This window comes from Tinamus guttatus, unplaced genomic scaffold (assembly GCF_059628265.1).
Source record: "Tinamus guttatus ecotype Peru unplaced genomic scaffold, ASM5962826v1 Tinamus_guttatus_pri_ptg001185l, whole genome shotgun sequence".
In the NCBI taxonomy this organism is placed as follows: Eukaryota; Metazoa; Chordata; class Aves; order Tinamiformes; family Tinamidae; genus Tinamus; species Tinamus guttatus.
Window position 1 is genome coordinate 27,139 of NW_028289719.1, and position 16,168 is coordinate 43,306.

The 16,168-nt window shown below is 67.4% G+C and overlaps 1 protein-coding gene across 1 annotated transcript; it reads right to left on the reverse strand.

The window, feature by feature from the left end:
* Positions 1–990: 990 nt before the first annotated feature.
* On the reverse strand, positions 991–15,966 carry LOC148590641 (serine/threonine-protein phosphatase 1 regulatory subunit 10-like; the record flags this gene model as incomplete). The annotated part of the gene is made up of 8 exons (XM_088538800.1): positions 991–1,084; positions 1,289–1,340; positions 1,777–1,876; positions 2,627–2,735; positions 3,724–3,897; positions 5,615–5,690; positions 11,500–11,746; positions 15,832–15,966. Coding segments are annotated over 8 exons (977 nt in total), but the record flags the coding sequence as incomplete, so codon positions are not given.
* Positions 15,967–16,168: the final 202 nt, after the last annotated feature.

Sequence of the window (16,168 nt, forward strand, 5' to 3'; positions counted from 1 at the left end):
GTCTGCGGGGGGAAGAGAGGCGGGGGGGGGCGCGGGGTGAGGCGCCGGCGGCGCCGCCCCCCCCCGGCGCACACACACACGCACACACACGCACACGCGCTACAGGCGGACGCCGCGCACAGGCGGACGCGGCGGTCGGTGGCGGCGGCGGCGGCTGGTGGTGGCGGCTGGTGGTGGCGGCGGCGGCGGCCGGTTGGGGTGGGGGGGGCGGTTGGGGGACCCCCCCGGGGGGGGGGGGCGGCGGCGGGATGGGGGAGGGGCGGGGTCTGCGTGTCGGGGGGGGGGGGAGGCCTCCCCGTCCCCCCCCCCCGGGCCGCAGAGCCCCCCCCGGCGAGGACGGCAGTTCCCAGCATGCACTGCGGCGCCACGAGGGGGGCGGGGCAGGGACCACAGCCCCCAGCATGCACCGGGGGAGGCCCCTCCCCCGTGCGACCGGGGAGGGGCGGGGCCCTGCGCTGCAACTCCCGGGATGCACCGGGGCTCCCCCTGCAATGGGGGGGCAGGGCTACACTACCCAGCATGCACTGGGAGCCCCCCAAACACCAACATGGCGCTGGGCACTGCAGCTCCCATCATGCACCAGGGCGCTCCCTACCCCCTTAGGGCTGCCCTGCGGCTCCCATGATGCCCTGCGGCTCATCCTGCAGCTGGACTACACATCCCAGCATGCCCTGCGGCCCCCTCGGCTCCCGGCAGGCCCTGCGGCCTGTCGACTACATCTCCCATGATGCCCCGCTCCGCAGCTGGACTACGACTCCCATGATGCCACGCTGTGTGCCCTAGGCCTGGACTACAGCTCCCAGCATGCCCCGCTCCGTGCCCAACCCCGAACGACAGCCCCCAGCATGCCCTGCGCCTGGCCTACGTCTCCCATGATGCCCCGCGGCGCCCCCTAGGCCCGGACGACGTCTCCCATGATGCCCCGCGGCCGCCTCCTCCTCGGGGACCGGCCCCGGCGGGGGGGGGGGGAAGGGGGCGGGGCTGGCAGGGGGCGGGGCGCTCAGAGCCCCATGTGGGGGCGGCGCCAGTCGGGGCCCCGCCCCCAGGGCCCGCCGTGGGGCGGGGGCGGCTCGAGGGGCGGGGCCTGCAGCGGGTGCGGGGGGGCGTCGCCGGGGGGGGGGCCCCCCCGCCGTGGCCCCGCCAGCGGGGCCCGAAGTGGGGGGGGCGGCGGCGGCGGGGGGGGGGGGCGGCGGGGGGGGGGGGCGGCGACGGGGCCCCCTCCCAGGCGCCGCCCCAGAGCCACCCCCCCCGCGAGGGCGGCCCCCCCCCCCCCGCATTTACCTCCTCCGCCGCCGCCGCCGCCGCCGTGGGCCCGGGGGTGGTCGCCGCCGGGGGGGCCTCTGCCGTGCTCGCCGGAGGGGGGGGGCCCTCCGCGCGGCCCCCCCCCGCTGCGGCCGCCGCCGCGGCCCCGGAAAGGGGGGGGGGTCGGCGCCGCCGCCGCCGCCGCGGCCGCCCCCCCCCCCGCGCCCGGTGGAAGGGGGGGGGGGCCGCCCCTCATGCCGCCGCCGCCGCCGTGGGGAGGGGGGGGCGGGGGGGGGCCCCCCCTCATGGCGCCGCCGCCGCCGCCGCCGTCCGGGGGCTCCCAGAAGTCTCCGCGCTGGGGGGGGGGCGGCCCCAGCAGGCGGGGGCCGCCCGGGAGGGCCGGGCCGGGCGCCGGGCAGGGCCCCCCGTGGGCGCCTGGAGGAAGAGGAGGAGGGGGGGGGGGGGTGAGGGGGGGGCGCTGAGCGCGTCCCCCCCGTCCCCCCCCCCGTCCCGTCCCGTCACCGTCACCGTCACTTACCGGGCAGGGGCCCCCCCGGCGGGAAGGGCTGCAGCCCCTTGGGGCCGGGCGCGAAGCCGTTGGCCACGGGGCCGGGGCCCAGCAGCCCGTGGGGCACTGCGGGGACAGCGGGGACAGCGGGGTCAGCGGGGTCAGCGGGGCCACCTCCCCCGGACATGGGGACATCCCCGGTGTCACCTCCCCCCCCGACAGGGGGACACCCCCCGTGTCACCTCCCCCGGCGCGGGGGACATCCCTGGTGTCACCTCCCCCCCCAACATGGGGACATCCCCGGTGTCACCTCCCCCGGTGCGGGGACACTCCCCGTGTCACCTCCCCCGGCGCGGGGACACCCCCCGTGTCACCTCCCCCCAACATGGGGACACCCCCCGTGTCACCTCCCCCAGCACAGGGACACCCCCCGTGTCACCTCCCCCCGGTGCGGGGACACCCCCTGCCGCTCCCACGGTCCCCCCATGTCCCCTTGTCCCCACATGTCCCCCCACATCCCCTCTTTCCCCCCCTGTCCCCAAGGTCCCCCCCACATCCCTGTGTCCCCCCCACATCCCCATGGATTCCCCCCCATATCCCCCCATATCCCAAGGTCCCCCCCACATCCCCACCGTCCCCCCGTGCCTCCCATGTCCCTCCACGTCCCCAGTGACCCCCCCATGTCCCCAAGGTCCCTGCGTGTCCCCCCACGGCCCCAGGTGACCCCATACCCCCCCATCCCCCCTCATTTCCCAAGGTCCCCCACTGTGTCCCCCCATGTCCCCATTGTCCCCCCCATGTCCCCATCGTCCCCCCCGTGTCCCCGCTGTCCCCACCGTGTCCCCGTTGTCCCCGTTGTCCCCGCTGTCCCCTCACCGGCTCCGGGTCCCGGCGGTCCCTGCAGGTTCCCCAGCAGGTGTTTGATCTTGTCCGAATAATCCGGCTGCTTGAGCAGCTCCTCGGCCTGGGGGGCGTTGGGGCCGCCCTGGAGGGGGGACACGGGCGCGTTGGGGGGTGTCCCCAGGGTGTCCCCAGGGTGTCCCCATGGTGTCCCCAGGGTGTCCCCGGGGTGTCCCCACGTTCCCAGGGTGTCCCCGGGGTGTCCCCAGGGTGTCCCCAAGGGGGTCTGGGTGACCCCAGGGGGTCCCTAAGGGGCTCCGGGTGTCCCCAGGGGTGTCAGGGTGTCCCCATGGTGTGCCCAGGGGGGTCTGGGTGTCCCCGGGGTGTCCCCGTGTCCCCAGGGTGTCCCCGGGGTGTCCTCGGGGTGTCCCCATGTCCCCAGGGTGTCCCCAGGCTGTCCCCATGTCCCCGCAGTGTCCCTGGGGTGTCCCCGTGTCCCCAGGGTGTCCCCAGGGGGTCCGGGTGTCCCCAGGGGTGTCAGGATGTCCCCAGGGTGTCCGTAAGGGGGTCTGGGTGTCCCCAGGGTATCCCCACATCCCCATGGTGTCCCCAGGGTGTCCCAGGGGTGTCCCCAGGGTGTCCCTAAGGGGGTCTGGCTGTCCCCACGGTGTCCCCAGGGGTGTCAGGATGTCCCCAGGGTGTCCCCAAGGGGGTCTAGGTGTCCCCAGGGTATCCCCAAGGTGTCCCCACAGTGTCCCCAGGGTGTCCCCATGTCCCCATGGTGTCCCCGGGGTGTCCCCAAGGGGGTCTGGGTGTCCCCATGTCCCCCAGGTGTCCCCAGGGTGTCCCCGCGGTGTCCCCAGGGTGTCCCCACGTCCCCAGGGTGTCCCCAGGGTGTCCCTAAGGGGGTCTAGGTGTCCCCGCGGTGTCCCCAGGGTGTCCCCAAGGGGGTCTGGGTGTCCCCAGGGTATCCCCACATCCCCATGGTGTCCCCAGGGCGTCCCCGCGTTGTCCCCGCGGTGTCCCAGGAGTGTCCCCACGTCGTCCCCATGTTGTCCCCAGGGTGTCCCCGCGGTGTCCCCATGTTGTCCCCACGTCCCCACGTTGTCCCCAGGGTGTCCCCTCGTCCTCACCATGATGGACGACAGGATCTCGTGCACGTTGAGCGCGGCGGCGCCGGGGGGGGGGCCGCCCTGGGGGCTGCGGGCGGCGCCGACGCTGCCGACCAGGTTGGCCAGGACGGGGGGCAGCCGGGGAGCCCCCCCCGGCGGGGACGAGGCCGCGGCCTCGGGGGCCTCCGCGCAGTCCTGGGGGGACGGCGGGGACGTCACCGGGGGGACGGGGACGTCACCGGGAGGACGGGGGGGACAGCGGGGGGACGGGGACGTCACCGGGGGGACGGGGGGGCGGCAAGTTAATGTCACAGTGGGGGAGGATGGGGGGGGCTGAAGCCCCACAAAAAGGGGGGTGTTTGGGGGGGTGTTTGGGAGGGTGTTGTTCGGTGAGGGGGTATTTGGGGGTGTTATTTGGGGGGCGCCTGGGAGTTGTATTTGGGAGGGGGTATTTGGGAGGGTGTTGTTTGCTATGGGGGTGTTGTTCGGTGGGGGGTGTTCGGCGGGGTGTTGTTCAGTGGGGGGTGTTTGTGGGGGTGTTGTTCAGTGGGGGATGGTCGCGGGGCGTTGTTCAGTGGTGGGTGTTCGGTGAGGGGTGTTCGCGGGGTGTTGCTCAGTGGGGGTTATTTGGGGGCCTGTTGTTCCGTGGGGGGTATTTGGCGGGTGTTGCTCAGTGGGGGTTATTTGGGGGCCTGTTGTTCCGTGGGGGGTATTTGGCGGGTGTTGTTCGGTGGGGGGTATTTTCGGGGGGGGGGGGGTGTTGTTCGGTGGGGGAGTATTCGGTGGGGTGTTGTTTAGTGGGGGTGTTTGCGGGGTGTTGTTCGGTGCGGTGTTTGGGGGGTGTTTGGAGGGTATTTGGGGGGTTGTTGTCTGGTGGGGGGTATTTGGAGGGTGTTGTCTGGTGGGGTGTTGTCTGGTGGGGGGTGTTGTTCGGTGGGAGGTATTTAGGGGGGTGTTGTTTGGGGGGGTGTTGTTCGCGGGGTGTTGTTCGGTGGGGGGTGTTGTTCGGTGCGGGGGTGTTCGCGGGGTGGGGTGTTGTTCAGGGGTGTTCGCAGAGTGTTGTTCGGTGCGGGGGTGTTCGGTGGGGTGTTGTTCGGTGGGGGGTATTTTCGGTGGGTTGTTCAGTGCGGGGGTGTTCGCGGGGTGGGGTGTTGTTCGGTGGGGTGTTGTTCGCGGGGTGGGGTGTTGTTTGGGGGGTGCTTGCGAGGTGTGTTGTTCGCGGGGTGGGGTGTTGTTCGGTGGGGTGTTGTTCGCGGGGTGGGGTGTTGTTCGGGGGGTGCTCACGGGGTGGGGTGTTGTTCACAGGGTGGGGTGTTGTTCAGTGGGGTGTTGTTCACAGGGTGGGGTGTTGTTCACGGGGTGGGGTGTTGTTCAGTGGGGTGTTGTTCGCGGGGTGGGGTGTTGTTCGGTGGGGTGTTGTTCGCGGGGTGGGGTGTTGTTCGCAGGGTGGGGTGTTGTTCGGTGGGGTGTTGTGTTGTTCAGTGGGGTGTTGTTCGCGGGGTGGGGTGTTGTTCGCGGGGTGGGGTGTTGTTCGCGGGGTGGGGTGTTGTTCGCGGGGTGGGGTGTTGTTCGGTGGGTGTTGTTCGCGGGGTGGGGTGTTGTTCGGTGGGGTGTTGTTCGGTGGGGTGTTGTTCGCAGGGTGGGGTGTTGTTCGCGGGGTGGGGTGGTGCTCGCGGGGTGGGGTGTTGTTCGGTGGGGGGTGTTGTTCAGTGGGGTGTTGTTCGGTGGGGTGTTGTTCAGTGGGGTGTTGTTCGCGGGGTGGGGTGTTGTTCGGTGATGGGTGTTGTTCGGTGGGTGGGGTGTTGTTCGCGGGGTGGGGTGTTGTTCGCGGGGTGGGGTGTTGTCCGGTGGGGTGTTGTTCGGTGGGGTGGGCTGTTGTTGGGGGTGTTCCCGCGGTGCCGGCGGCTCCCACCTCGTCCAGCGGGATGAGCTTGGGCGGCAGCGGCTCGTAGGGCTCCGGGTCCGGCTCGTGGGGGCTGTCGGGGACACTGGGGAGGGGGGGACGGGGGGGTCACCGGGGGATCCCGACGGATCCGGACACCCCCGACACCCCCAACCCGGAGCCGGGGGGGGGAGCGGAGCCCCCGGCCGGGAGCTGCGGGATCCCCGGGATCCACATCCCAGCCCCGTTCCCATGGGATCCACAGGGATCCCCGGGATCCACATCCCAGCCCCGTTCCCATGGGATCCACGGGGATCCCCGGGATCCACATCCCAGCCCCGTTCCCATGGGATCCACGGGGATCCCCGGGATCCACAGCCCAGCCCCGTTCCCATGGGATCCACGGGGATCCCCGGGATCCACATCCCAGCCCCGTTCCCATGGGATCCACAGGGATCCCCAGGATCCACATCCCAGCCCCGTTCCCATCGGATCCACAGGGATCCCCGGGATCCACATCCCAGCCCCGTTCCCATGGGATCCACATCCCAGCCCCGTTCCCATCGGATCCACAGGGATCCCCGGGATCCACATCCCAGCCCCGTTCCCATGGGATCCACAGGGATCCCCGGGATCCACATCCCAGCCCCGTTCCCATCGGATCCACAGGGATCCCCGGGATCCACATCCCAGCCCCGTTCCCATCGGATCCACGGGGATCCCCGGGATCCACAGCCCAGCCCCGTTCCCATGGGATCCACATCCCAGCCCCATTCCCATGGGATCCACGGGGATCCCCGGGATCCACATCCCAGCCCCGTTCCCATGGGATCCACGGGGATCCCCGGGATCCACATCCCAGCCCCGTTCCCGTCGGATCCACAGGGATCCCCGGGATCCACATCCCAGCCCCGTTCCCATGGGATCCACGGGGATCCCCGGGATCCACATCCCAGCCCCGTTCCCATGGGATCCCCGGGATCCACATCCCAGCCGCATTCCCATGGGATCCACATCCCAGCCCCGTTCCCGTCGGATCCACGGGGATCCCCGGGATCCACATCCCAGCCCCGTTCCCATGGGATCCACGGGGATCCCCGGGATCCACATCCCAGACCCGTTCCCATGGGATCCACGGGGATCCCCGGGATCCACATCCCAGCCCCGTTCCCATGGGATCCCCGGGGATCCCCAGGATCCACATCCCAGCCCTGTTCCCATGGGATCCACGGGGATCCCCGGGATCCACATCCCAGCCCCGTTCCCATGGGATCCACAGGGATCCCCGGGATCCACATCCCAGCCCCGTTCCCATCGGATCCACAGGGATCCCCGGGATCCACATCCCAGCCCCGTTCCCATGGGATCCACATCCCAGCCCCGTTCCCATCGGATCCACAGGGATCCCCGGGATCCACATCCCAGCCCCGTTCCCATGGGATCCACAGGGATCCCCGGGATCCACATCCCAGCCCCGTTCCCATCGGATCCACAGGGATCCCCGGGATCCACATCCCAGCCCCGTTCCCATCGGATCCACGGGGATCCCCGGGATCCACATCCCAGCCCCGTTCCCATGGGATCCACATCCCAGCCCCATTCCCATGGGATCCACGGGGATCCCCGGGATCCACATCCCAGCCCCGTTCCCATGGGATCCACGGGGATCCCCGGGATCCACATCCCAGCCCCGTTCCCGTCGGATCCACAGGGATCCCCGGGATCCACATCCCAGCCCCGTTCCCATGGGATCCACGGGGATCCCCGGGATCCACATCCCAGCCCCGTTCCCATGGGATCCCCGGGATCCACATCCCAGCCGCATTCCCATGGGATCCACATCCCAGCCCCGTTCCCGTCGGATCCACGGGGATCCCCGGGATCCACATCCCAGCCCCGTTCCCATGGGATCCACGGGGATCCCCGGGATCCACATCCCAGACCCGTTCCCATGGGATCCACGGGGATCCCCGGGATCCACATCCCAGCCCCGTTCCCATGGGATCCCCGGGGATCCCCAGGATCCACATCCCAGCCCTGTTCCCATGGGATCCACGGGGATCCCCGGGATCCACATCCCAGCCCCGTTCCCATGGGATCCACATCCCAGCCCCGTTCCCATGGGATCCACGGGGATCCCCGGGATCCACATCCCAGCCCCGTTCCCATGGGATCCACATCCCAGCCCCGTTCCCATGGGATCCACATCCCAGCCCCGTTCCCATGGGATCCACGGGGATCCCCGGGATCCACATCCCAGCCCCGTTCCCATCGGATCCACGGGGATCCCCGGGATCCACATCCCAGCCCCGTTCCCATGGGATCCACGGGGATCCCCGGGATCCACATCCCAGCCCCGTTCCCATTGCACCCACAGGGATCCCAGGGGATCCTGTCCCACTCACATTCCTATTCAATCCACAGGGATCCAGTCCCAGCCCCGTTCCCATCAGATCCACAGGGATCCAGTCCCAGCCCCGTTCCCATCAGATCCACAGGGATTCTTGGCACAGTCACATTCCTGCCAGATCCACAGGGATCCAAGGGGATCCCATCGCAGCCAGGGATCCCAGGGATCCTATCCCAGTCACATTCCCATCGCATCCAAGCGGATCCCAGGGAATCCTATCCCAGCCCCCTTCCCATTGCATCCACAGGGATCTCGGCACAATGTTCCCATTAGATCCACAGGGATCCTGGGGTCTCCCTGGCCCCAGCCACATTCCCATCGGATCCACAGGGATCCTGGGGTCTCCTGTTCCAGTCACTTCCCATCAGATCCACAGGGATCCCCAGGATCCCCAGCACAGTTCCATTCCCATCAGATCCTGGGAGATCCTGTCCCAGTCACATTCCTATTCGATCCACAGGGATCTCATCCCAGCCACGTTCCCATCAGATCAACAAGGATCCCAAGGGATCCGGCCCCAGCCATATTCCCATCAGATCCACAGGGATCCTGGGGGATCCCCGGCACAGCCCCGTTCCCATTGGATCCACAGGGATCCTGGGGGATCCTGTCCTAGCCACGTTCCCATCGGATCCACGGGGATCCCAGGGATCCGATCCAAGGCCTTGGCCCAACCACCAGGATCCGGGAGCCTCCCTGGGATCCCCTGGAAGCCGCCGTCCTCCATCGGGATCCGCGGAGGCTCCAGGCGGACTCCCAGATTCCCGATCCCGGCACTTGCCACGGGGAACAGATCCCTGATCCCGCTCCTCCCCGCAGGGAGCAGATCCCACATTCCCATCCTGGCGCTGGCAGCGGATTCCCACATTCCCCATCCTCACGCTCGCCATAGGGAGCCGCTTCCCGCTCCCCAGCGGATTCCCACATTCCCGGATTCCCAATCCCGCCGCTGGCCTTGGGGAGCAGATCCCTGCTCCCACTGTGGAGCCCCGATCCTGCCGCTCCCCACGGGCAGCGGATCCCTGGATCCCGCGGCGGATCCCTGTTTTCCCGCTCACCTCTGGACAGGAAGAGCTCCCGCAGGATGCCCATTCCCACAGCACATTCCCACATTCCCGCTCACCTCTCCTTGGACAGGAAGAGCTCCTGCAGGATCCCCATTCCCCATATCCCATAGTGTATTCCCATTCCCATAGTGTATTCCTGGTATTCCCGCTCACCTCTCCTTGGACAGGAAGAGCTCCTGCAGGATGCCCATTCCCCATATCCCATAGTGTATTCCCATTCCCATAGTGTATTCCTGGTATTCCCGCTCACCTCTCCTTGGACAGGAAGAGCTCCCGCAGGATGCCCATTCCCCCCGTGTATCCCCATATCCCATAGCACATTCCCATAGTGTATTCCTGGTATTCCCGCTCACCTCTCCTTGGACAGGAAGAGCTCCTGCAGAATTCCCTTCTCCCGCTCCACCTGCGCGTGATGGATCCCCATTCCCATTCCCATAGCACATTCCCATAGTGTATTCCCGTATTCCCGTATTCCCTCACCTCTCCTTGGACAGGAAGAGCTCCTGCAGGATCCCCTTCTCCCGCTCGGCCTGCGCGCGGCGCTCCCGGCTCGCGGCGCCCGGCACCACGAGCGGCGCCGGCAGCGCCAGCGGCCGCAGGATCCCCATATCCCATAGTGTATTCCCATTCCCATAGTGTATTCCTGGTGTTCCCGCTCACCTCTCCTTGGACAGGAAGAGCTCCTGCAGGATCCCCATATCCCATAGTGTATTCCCATTCCCATAGCGTATTCCTGGTGTTCCCGCTCACCTCTCCTTGGACAGGAAGAGCTCCTGCAGGATCCCCATATCCCATAGTGTATTCCCATTCCCATAGTGTATTCCCTCACCTCTCCTTGGACAGGGGAAGAGCTCCTGCAGAATTCCCTTCTCGCGCTCCGCCTGTGCGCGGTGGATCCCCATTCCCATTCCCCATATCCCATAGTGTATTCCCATTCCCATAGCGCATTCCCGCTCACCTCTCCTTGGACAGGAAGAGCTCCTGCAGAATTCCCTTCTCCCGCTCCGCCTGCGCGTGGTGGATCCCCATTCCCATTCCCCATATCCCATAGCACATTCCCATAGCGCATTCCCGTATTCCCTCACCTCTCCTTGGACAGGAAGAGCTCCTGCAGAATTCCCTTCTCCCGCTCCGCCTGCGCGCGGCGCTCCCGGCTCGCGGCGCCCGGCACCACGAGCGGCGCCGGCAGCGCCAGCGGCCGCAGGATCCCCATATCCCATAGTGTATTCCCATTCCCATAGTGTATTCCCGCTCACCTCTCCTTGGACAGGAAGAGCTCCCGTAGGATGCCCATTCCCCATTCCCATTCCCCATTCCCATAGCGTATTCCCGCTCACCTCTCCTTGGACAGGAAGAGCTCCTGCAGGATTCCCTTCTCCCGCTCCACCTGCGCGTGGTGGATCCCCATTCCCATTCCCCATATCCCATAGCACATTCCCGTATTCCCTCACCTCTCCTTGGACAAGAAGAGCTCCCGCAGGATCCCCATATCCCATAGTGTATTCCCATTCTCATAGCGTATTCCTGGTATTCCCGCTCACCTCTCCTTGGACAGGAAGAGCTCCTGCAGAATTCCCTTCTCGCGCTCCGCCTGCGCGTGGTGGATCCCCATTCCCATTCCCCATATCCCATAGTGTATCCCCATTCCCATAGCGCATTCCCGTATTCCCTCACCTCTCCTTGGACAGGAAGAGCTCCTGCAGAATTCCCTTCTCCCGCTCCGCCTGCGCGTGGTGGATCCCCATATCCCATAGTGTATTCCCATTCCCATGTTGTATTCCCGCTCACCTCTCCTTGGACAGGAAGAGCTCCCGCAGGATCCCCATATCCCATAGTGTATTCCCATTCCCATAGCGCATTCCCGTATTCCCTCACCTCTCCTTGGACAGGAAGAGCTCCTGCAGGATCCCCTTCTCCCGCTCCGCCTGCGCGTGGTGGATCCCCATATCCCATAGGGTATTCCCATTCCCATAGAACATTCCCACATTCCCGCTCACCTCTCCTTGGACAGGAAGAGCTCCCGCAGGATCCCCATATCCCATAGTGTATTCCCATTCCCATAGCGCATTCCTGTATTCCCTCACCTCTCCTTGGACAGGAAGAGCTCCTGCAGAATTCCCTTCTCGCGCTCCGCCTGCGCGCGGCGCTCCCGGCTCGCGGCGCCCGGCACCACGAGCGGCGCGGGCAGCGCCAGCGGCCGTGGGATCCCCATATCCCATAGTGTATTCCCATTCCCATAGTGTATTCCCGTATTCCCTCACCTCTCCTTGGACAGGAAGAGCTCCTGCAGAATTCCCTTCTCCCTTTCGGCCTGCGCGCGGCGCTCCCGGCTCGCGGCGCCCGGCACCACGAGCGGCGCGGGCAGCGCCAGCGGCCGTGGGATCCCCATATCCCATAGTGTATTCCCATTCCCATAGTGTATTCCCGTATTCCCTCACCTCTCCTTGGACAGGAAGAGCTCCTGCAGAATTCCCTTCTCCCTTTCGGCCTGCGCGCGGCGCTCCCGGCTCGCGGCGCCCGGCACCACGAGCGGCGCGGGCAGCGCCAGCGGCCGCGGCGGCGCCCACGGCACCTTCTCCTCCATGGCGTCGTGGCTCAGGCGCCGCGCCGTCTCGAACGCGTGCCGGTCCAGGAGCATCTCCCGCTTGGCCGCCTCGCCGAAGTCCTTGATCTTGTTCACGTTCACTGCGGGGACAGGGGGGACACCGCGTTGGGGACACCGCGTGGACGTGGTGTTGGGGACACCGCAGGAGACACGGCGTTGGGGACACCGCGTTGGGGACACCACGTGGACGTGGTGTTGGGGACACCGCGTTGGGGACACCACGTTGGGGACACCATGGGGACGTGGTGTTGGGGACACCATGGGGACACCGCGTTGGGGACACCGCATTGGGGACACCATGTGGACGTGGTGTTGGGGACACCACAGGGACACGGCGTTGGGGACACCGTGTGGACGTGGTGTTGGGGACACCACAGGGACACGGCGTTGGGGACACCGCGTTGGGGACACCGCGTGGACGTGGTGTTGGGGACACCACAGGGACACGGCGTTGGGGACACCGTGGGGATGTGGTGTTGGGGACACCGCAGGGACACCACGTTGGGGACACCGCGTTGGGGACACCGCGTGGACGTGGCGTTGGGGACACCGCAGGGACACCGCGTTGGGGACACCGCGTTGGGGACACCGTGTGGACGTGGTGTTGGGGACACGGCAGGGACACGGCGTTGGGGACACCGCGTTGGGGACACCACGGGGATGTGGTGTTGGGGACACCACAGGGACACGGCGTTGGGGACACCGCGTTGGGGACACCGTGTGGACGTGGTGTTGGGGACACCACGGGGACACCGCGTTGGGGACACCGCGTTGGGGACATCGTGGGGACGTGGTGTTGGGGACACCACAGGGACACGGCGTTGGGGACACCATGTGGACGTGGTGTTGGGGACACCGCGTTGGGGACACCATGTGGACATGGTGCTGGGGACACCACAGGGACACGGCGTTGGGGACACCGTGGGGACGTGGTGTTGGGGACACCACAGGGACACCGCGTTGGGGACACCGCGTTGGGGACACCGCGTTGGGGACACCGTGTGGACATGGTGCTGGGGACACCACAGGGACACGGCGTTGGGGACACCGTGGGGACGTGGTGTTGGGGACACCGCGGGGACACGGCGTTGGGGACACCGCGTTGGGGACACCATGTGGACGTGGTGTTGGGGACACCGCAGGGACACGGCGTTGGGGACACCGCGTTGGGGACACCGTGTGGACGTGGTGTTGGGGACACCGCAGGGACACCGCGTTGGGGACACCGCGTTGGGGACACCATGTGGACGTGGTGTAGGGGACACCGCAGGGACACGGCGTTGGGGACACCGCGTTGGGGACACCGTGTGGACGTGGTGTTGGGGACACGGCAGGGACACGGCGCTGGGGACACCGCGTTGGGGACACCGCGTTGGGGACACCGTGTGGACGTGGTGTTGGGGACACCACAGGGACACGGCGTTGGGGACACCGCGTTGGGGACACCGTGTGGACGTGGTGTTGGGGACACCACAGGGACACGGCGTTGGGGACACCGTGGGGACATGGTGTTGGGGACACCACAGGGACACGGCGTTGGGGACACCGTGTTGGGGACACCGTGTGGACGTGGTGTTGGGGACACAGCAGGGACACCGCGTTGGGGACACCGCGTTGGGGACACCATGTGGACATGGTGTTGGGGACACGGCAGGGATACCGTGGGGATGTGGTGTTGGGGACATGGTGTTGGGGACACCATGGGGACACTGTGGGGACACGGCGTTGGGGACACTGCGTTGGGGACATGGCATTGGGGACACGGCAGGGATACCGTGGGGATGTGGTGTTGGGGACACGGTGTTGGGGACACCACGGGGACACTGTGGGGACATGGCATTGGGGACTCCACGGGGACATGGCTTTGGGGACACAGCATTGGGGACATCGCGGGGACGTGGCGTTGGGGACACCGTGGGGACACAGCATTGGGGACACGGCGTTGGGGACACCGCAGGGACACAGCATTGGGGACATCGCGGGGATGTGGCGTTGGGGACACCGCAGGGACACTGTGGGACACGGCGCTGGGGACACCACACGGACACGGCGTTGGGGACACGGCCTTGGGGACACCGTGCGCATGTGGCGTTGGGGACACCACAGGGATGCAGCAGAGACACCGCGGGGACACGGCCTTGGGGACACAGCGTTGGGGACACCGTGGGGACGTGGCATTGGGGACACGGTGTTGGGGACACAGCCTTAGGGACACCGTGGGGACACAGCCTTAGGGACATGGCGATAGGGACACCGTGGGGACATGGCATTGGGGACATGGCGTTGGGGACACCGCGCGGATGTGGCGTTGGGGACACCGCAGGGATGCGGCAGAGACACCACGGGGACACGGCCTTGGGGACACCGCGGGGACACGGCATTGGGGACACCGCGCAGACGTGGCGCTGGGGACATGGCATTCAGGACACCACGGGGACACCACAGGGACGTGGCGTTGGGGACACCGTGGGGACGCCATGGGGACATGGCATTGGGGACACCGTGGGGACACGGCAGGGACACCACGGCGACACGGCATTGGGGACGCCGTGGAGATGTGGCATTGGGGACACGGCATCGGGGACACCACGGGGACACCATGGGGACAGCAGGGGACATCAGGGACACTGTGGGGACGCCACGGGGACGCAGCGTTGGGGACACCACAGCGGGGACACCGCAGGGGGACGTTGGGGACACGGCAGGGACACTGCAGGGATCGTTGGGGACGCCACGGGGACATGGCACCGGGGACACGGTTGGGACACAAAGGGGGCACCGTGGGGACACCGCAGGGATGGCAGGGAACACCGCGTTGGGGACGCATCAGGGACGCTGTGAGGGGACACGGCGTTGGGGACACGTTGGGGACGCGTTGGGTCACGCGGTGTTGGGGACACTGTGGGGACGTTGGGGACATCGGGGACACCAAGGCCACCCACCTCGCTCGGTCTCGTCCAGCTCCAAGTAGAAGTACTGGCACAGGGGTTGGGGACACGTTGGGGACACAGTGTTTGGGACATGCGGTGTCGGGGATGCAGTGGGGACGTTGGGGACACAGTGGGGACGTTGGGGACACGTTGGGACATTGGGGCCACCCACCTCGCTCGGTCTCGTCCAGCTCCAAGTAGAAGTACTCCCGCAGGGGTTGGGGACACCATGGGGACGCGGTGTTGGGGATGTGTTGGGGATGTTGGGGACATTGGGGACACGTTGGGGACACTGGGGACAGCGGTGTCACCCACCTCGCTCGGTCTCGTCCAGCTCCAAGTACAAGTACTCGCGCAGGCGGCTGGGGACGCGCAGGGGTTGGGGACACGTTGGGGACGCGGTGTTGGGGACACATTGGGGATGCAGTAGGTCATGCAGTGTTGGGGACACGTTGGGGACATCGGGGACACGTTGGTGTCACCCACCTCGCTCGGTCTCGTCCAGCTCGAAGTAGAAGTACTCGCGCAGGCGGCTGGGGATGCCGTGTTGGGGACGCAGTGGGGACGCAGTGGGGATGTTTGGGACACCATGGGGACGTTGGGGACATTGGGGACACATTGGGGACACCCACCTCGCTCGGTCTCGTCCAGCTCGAAGTAGAAGTACTCGCACAGGCGGCTGGGGACGCGGTGTTGGGGACGCAGTGGGGATGCGGTGGGGATGTTGGGGACACCATGGGGACGTTGGGGACACATTGAGGACACGTTGGTGTCACCCACCTCGCTCGGTCTCATCCAGCTCGAAGTAGAAGTACTCGCGCAGGCGGCTGGGGACGCGCAGGGGTTGGGGACACAGTGGGGATGTTGGGGACACCATGGGGACGTTGGGGACACATTGGGGACATTGGGGACGCAGTGTCAGTGTCACCCACCTCGCTCGGTCTCGTCCATCTCGAAGTCGAAGTACTCCCGCAGGCGGCTGGGGATGCCGTGTTGGGGACACAGTGGGGATGCAGTGGGGATGTTGGGGACACCATGGGGACGTTGGGGACACGTTGGGGACATTGGGGACACCCACCTCGCTCGGTCTCGTCCAGCTCGAAGTAGAAGTACTCGCGCAGGCGGCTGGGGATGCCGTGTTGGGGACGCAGTGGGGATGCAGTGGGGATGTTGGGGACACCATGGGGACACTGGGGACATCGGGGACACATTGGGGACACATTGGGGACACCCACCTCGCTCGGTCTCGTCCAGCTCGAAGTAGAAGTACTCGCGCAGGCGGCTCTCCTCGGGCCAGCTCACGGCCTTCTTCTTGCGCGGCCGCTTGGGGGGCTCCGGGCCGCCCTCGGGGGGACGGGAGGCAGCGTCGGCTGCGGGGAGAGGGGGGCGTGAGGAGGAGGAGGAGGGGAGGAAGGGCGGGGGGGGAGACGGGGAGGAGGAGGAGGCGGAACGGGGAGGAGGAGGAGGCGGAGGAGGGGGAGAACACGGAGGAGGAGGAGGCGGAGGAGGAGGAGGAGGTGGAGGAGGAGGAGGAGGAGGAGGAGGCGGAACAGGGGGAGGCGGAGGAGGAGG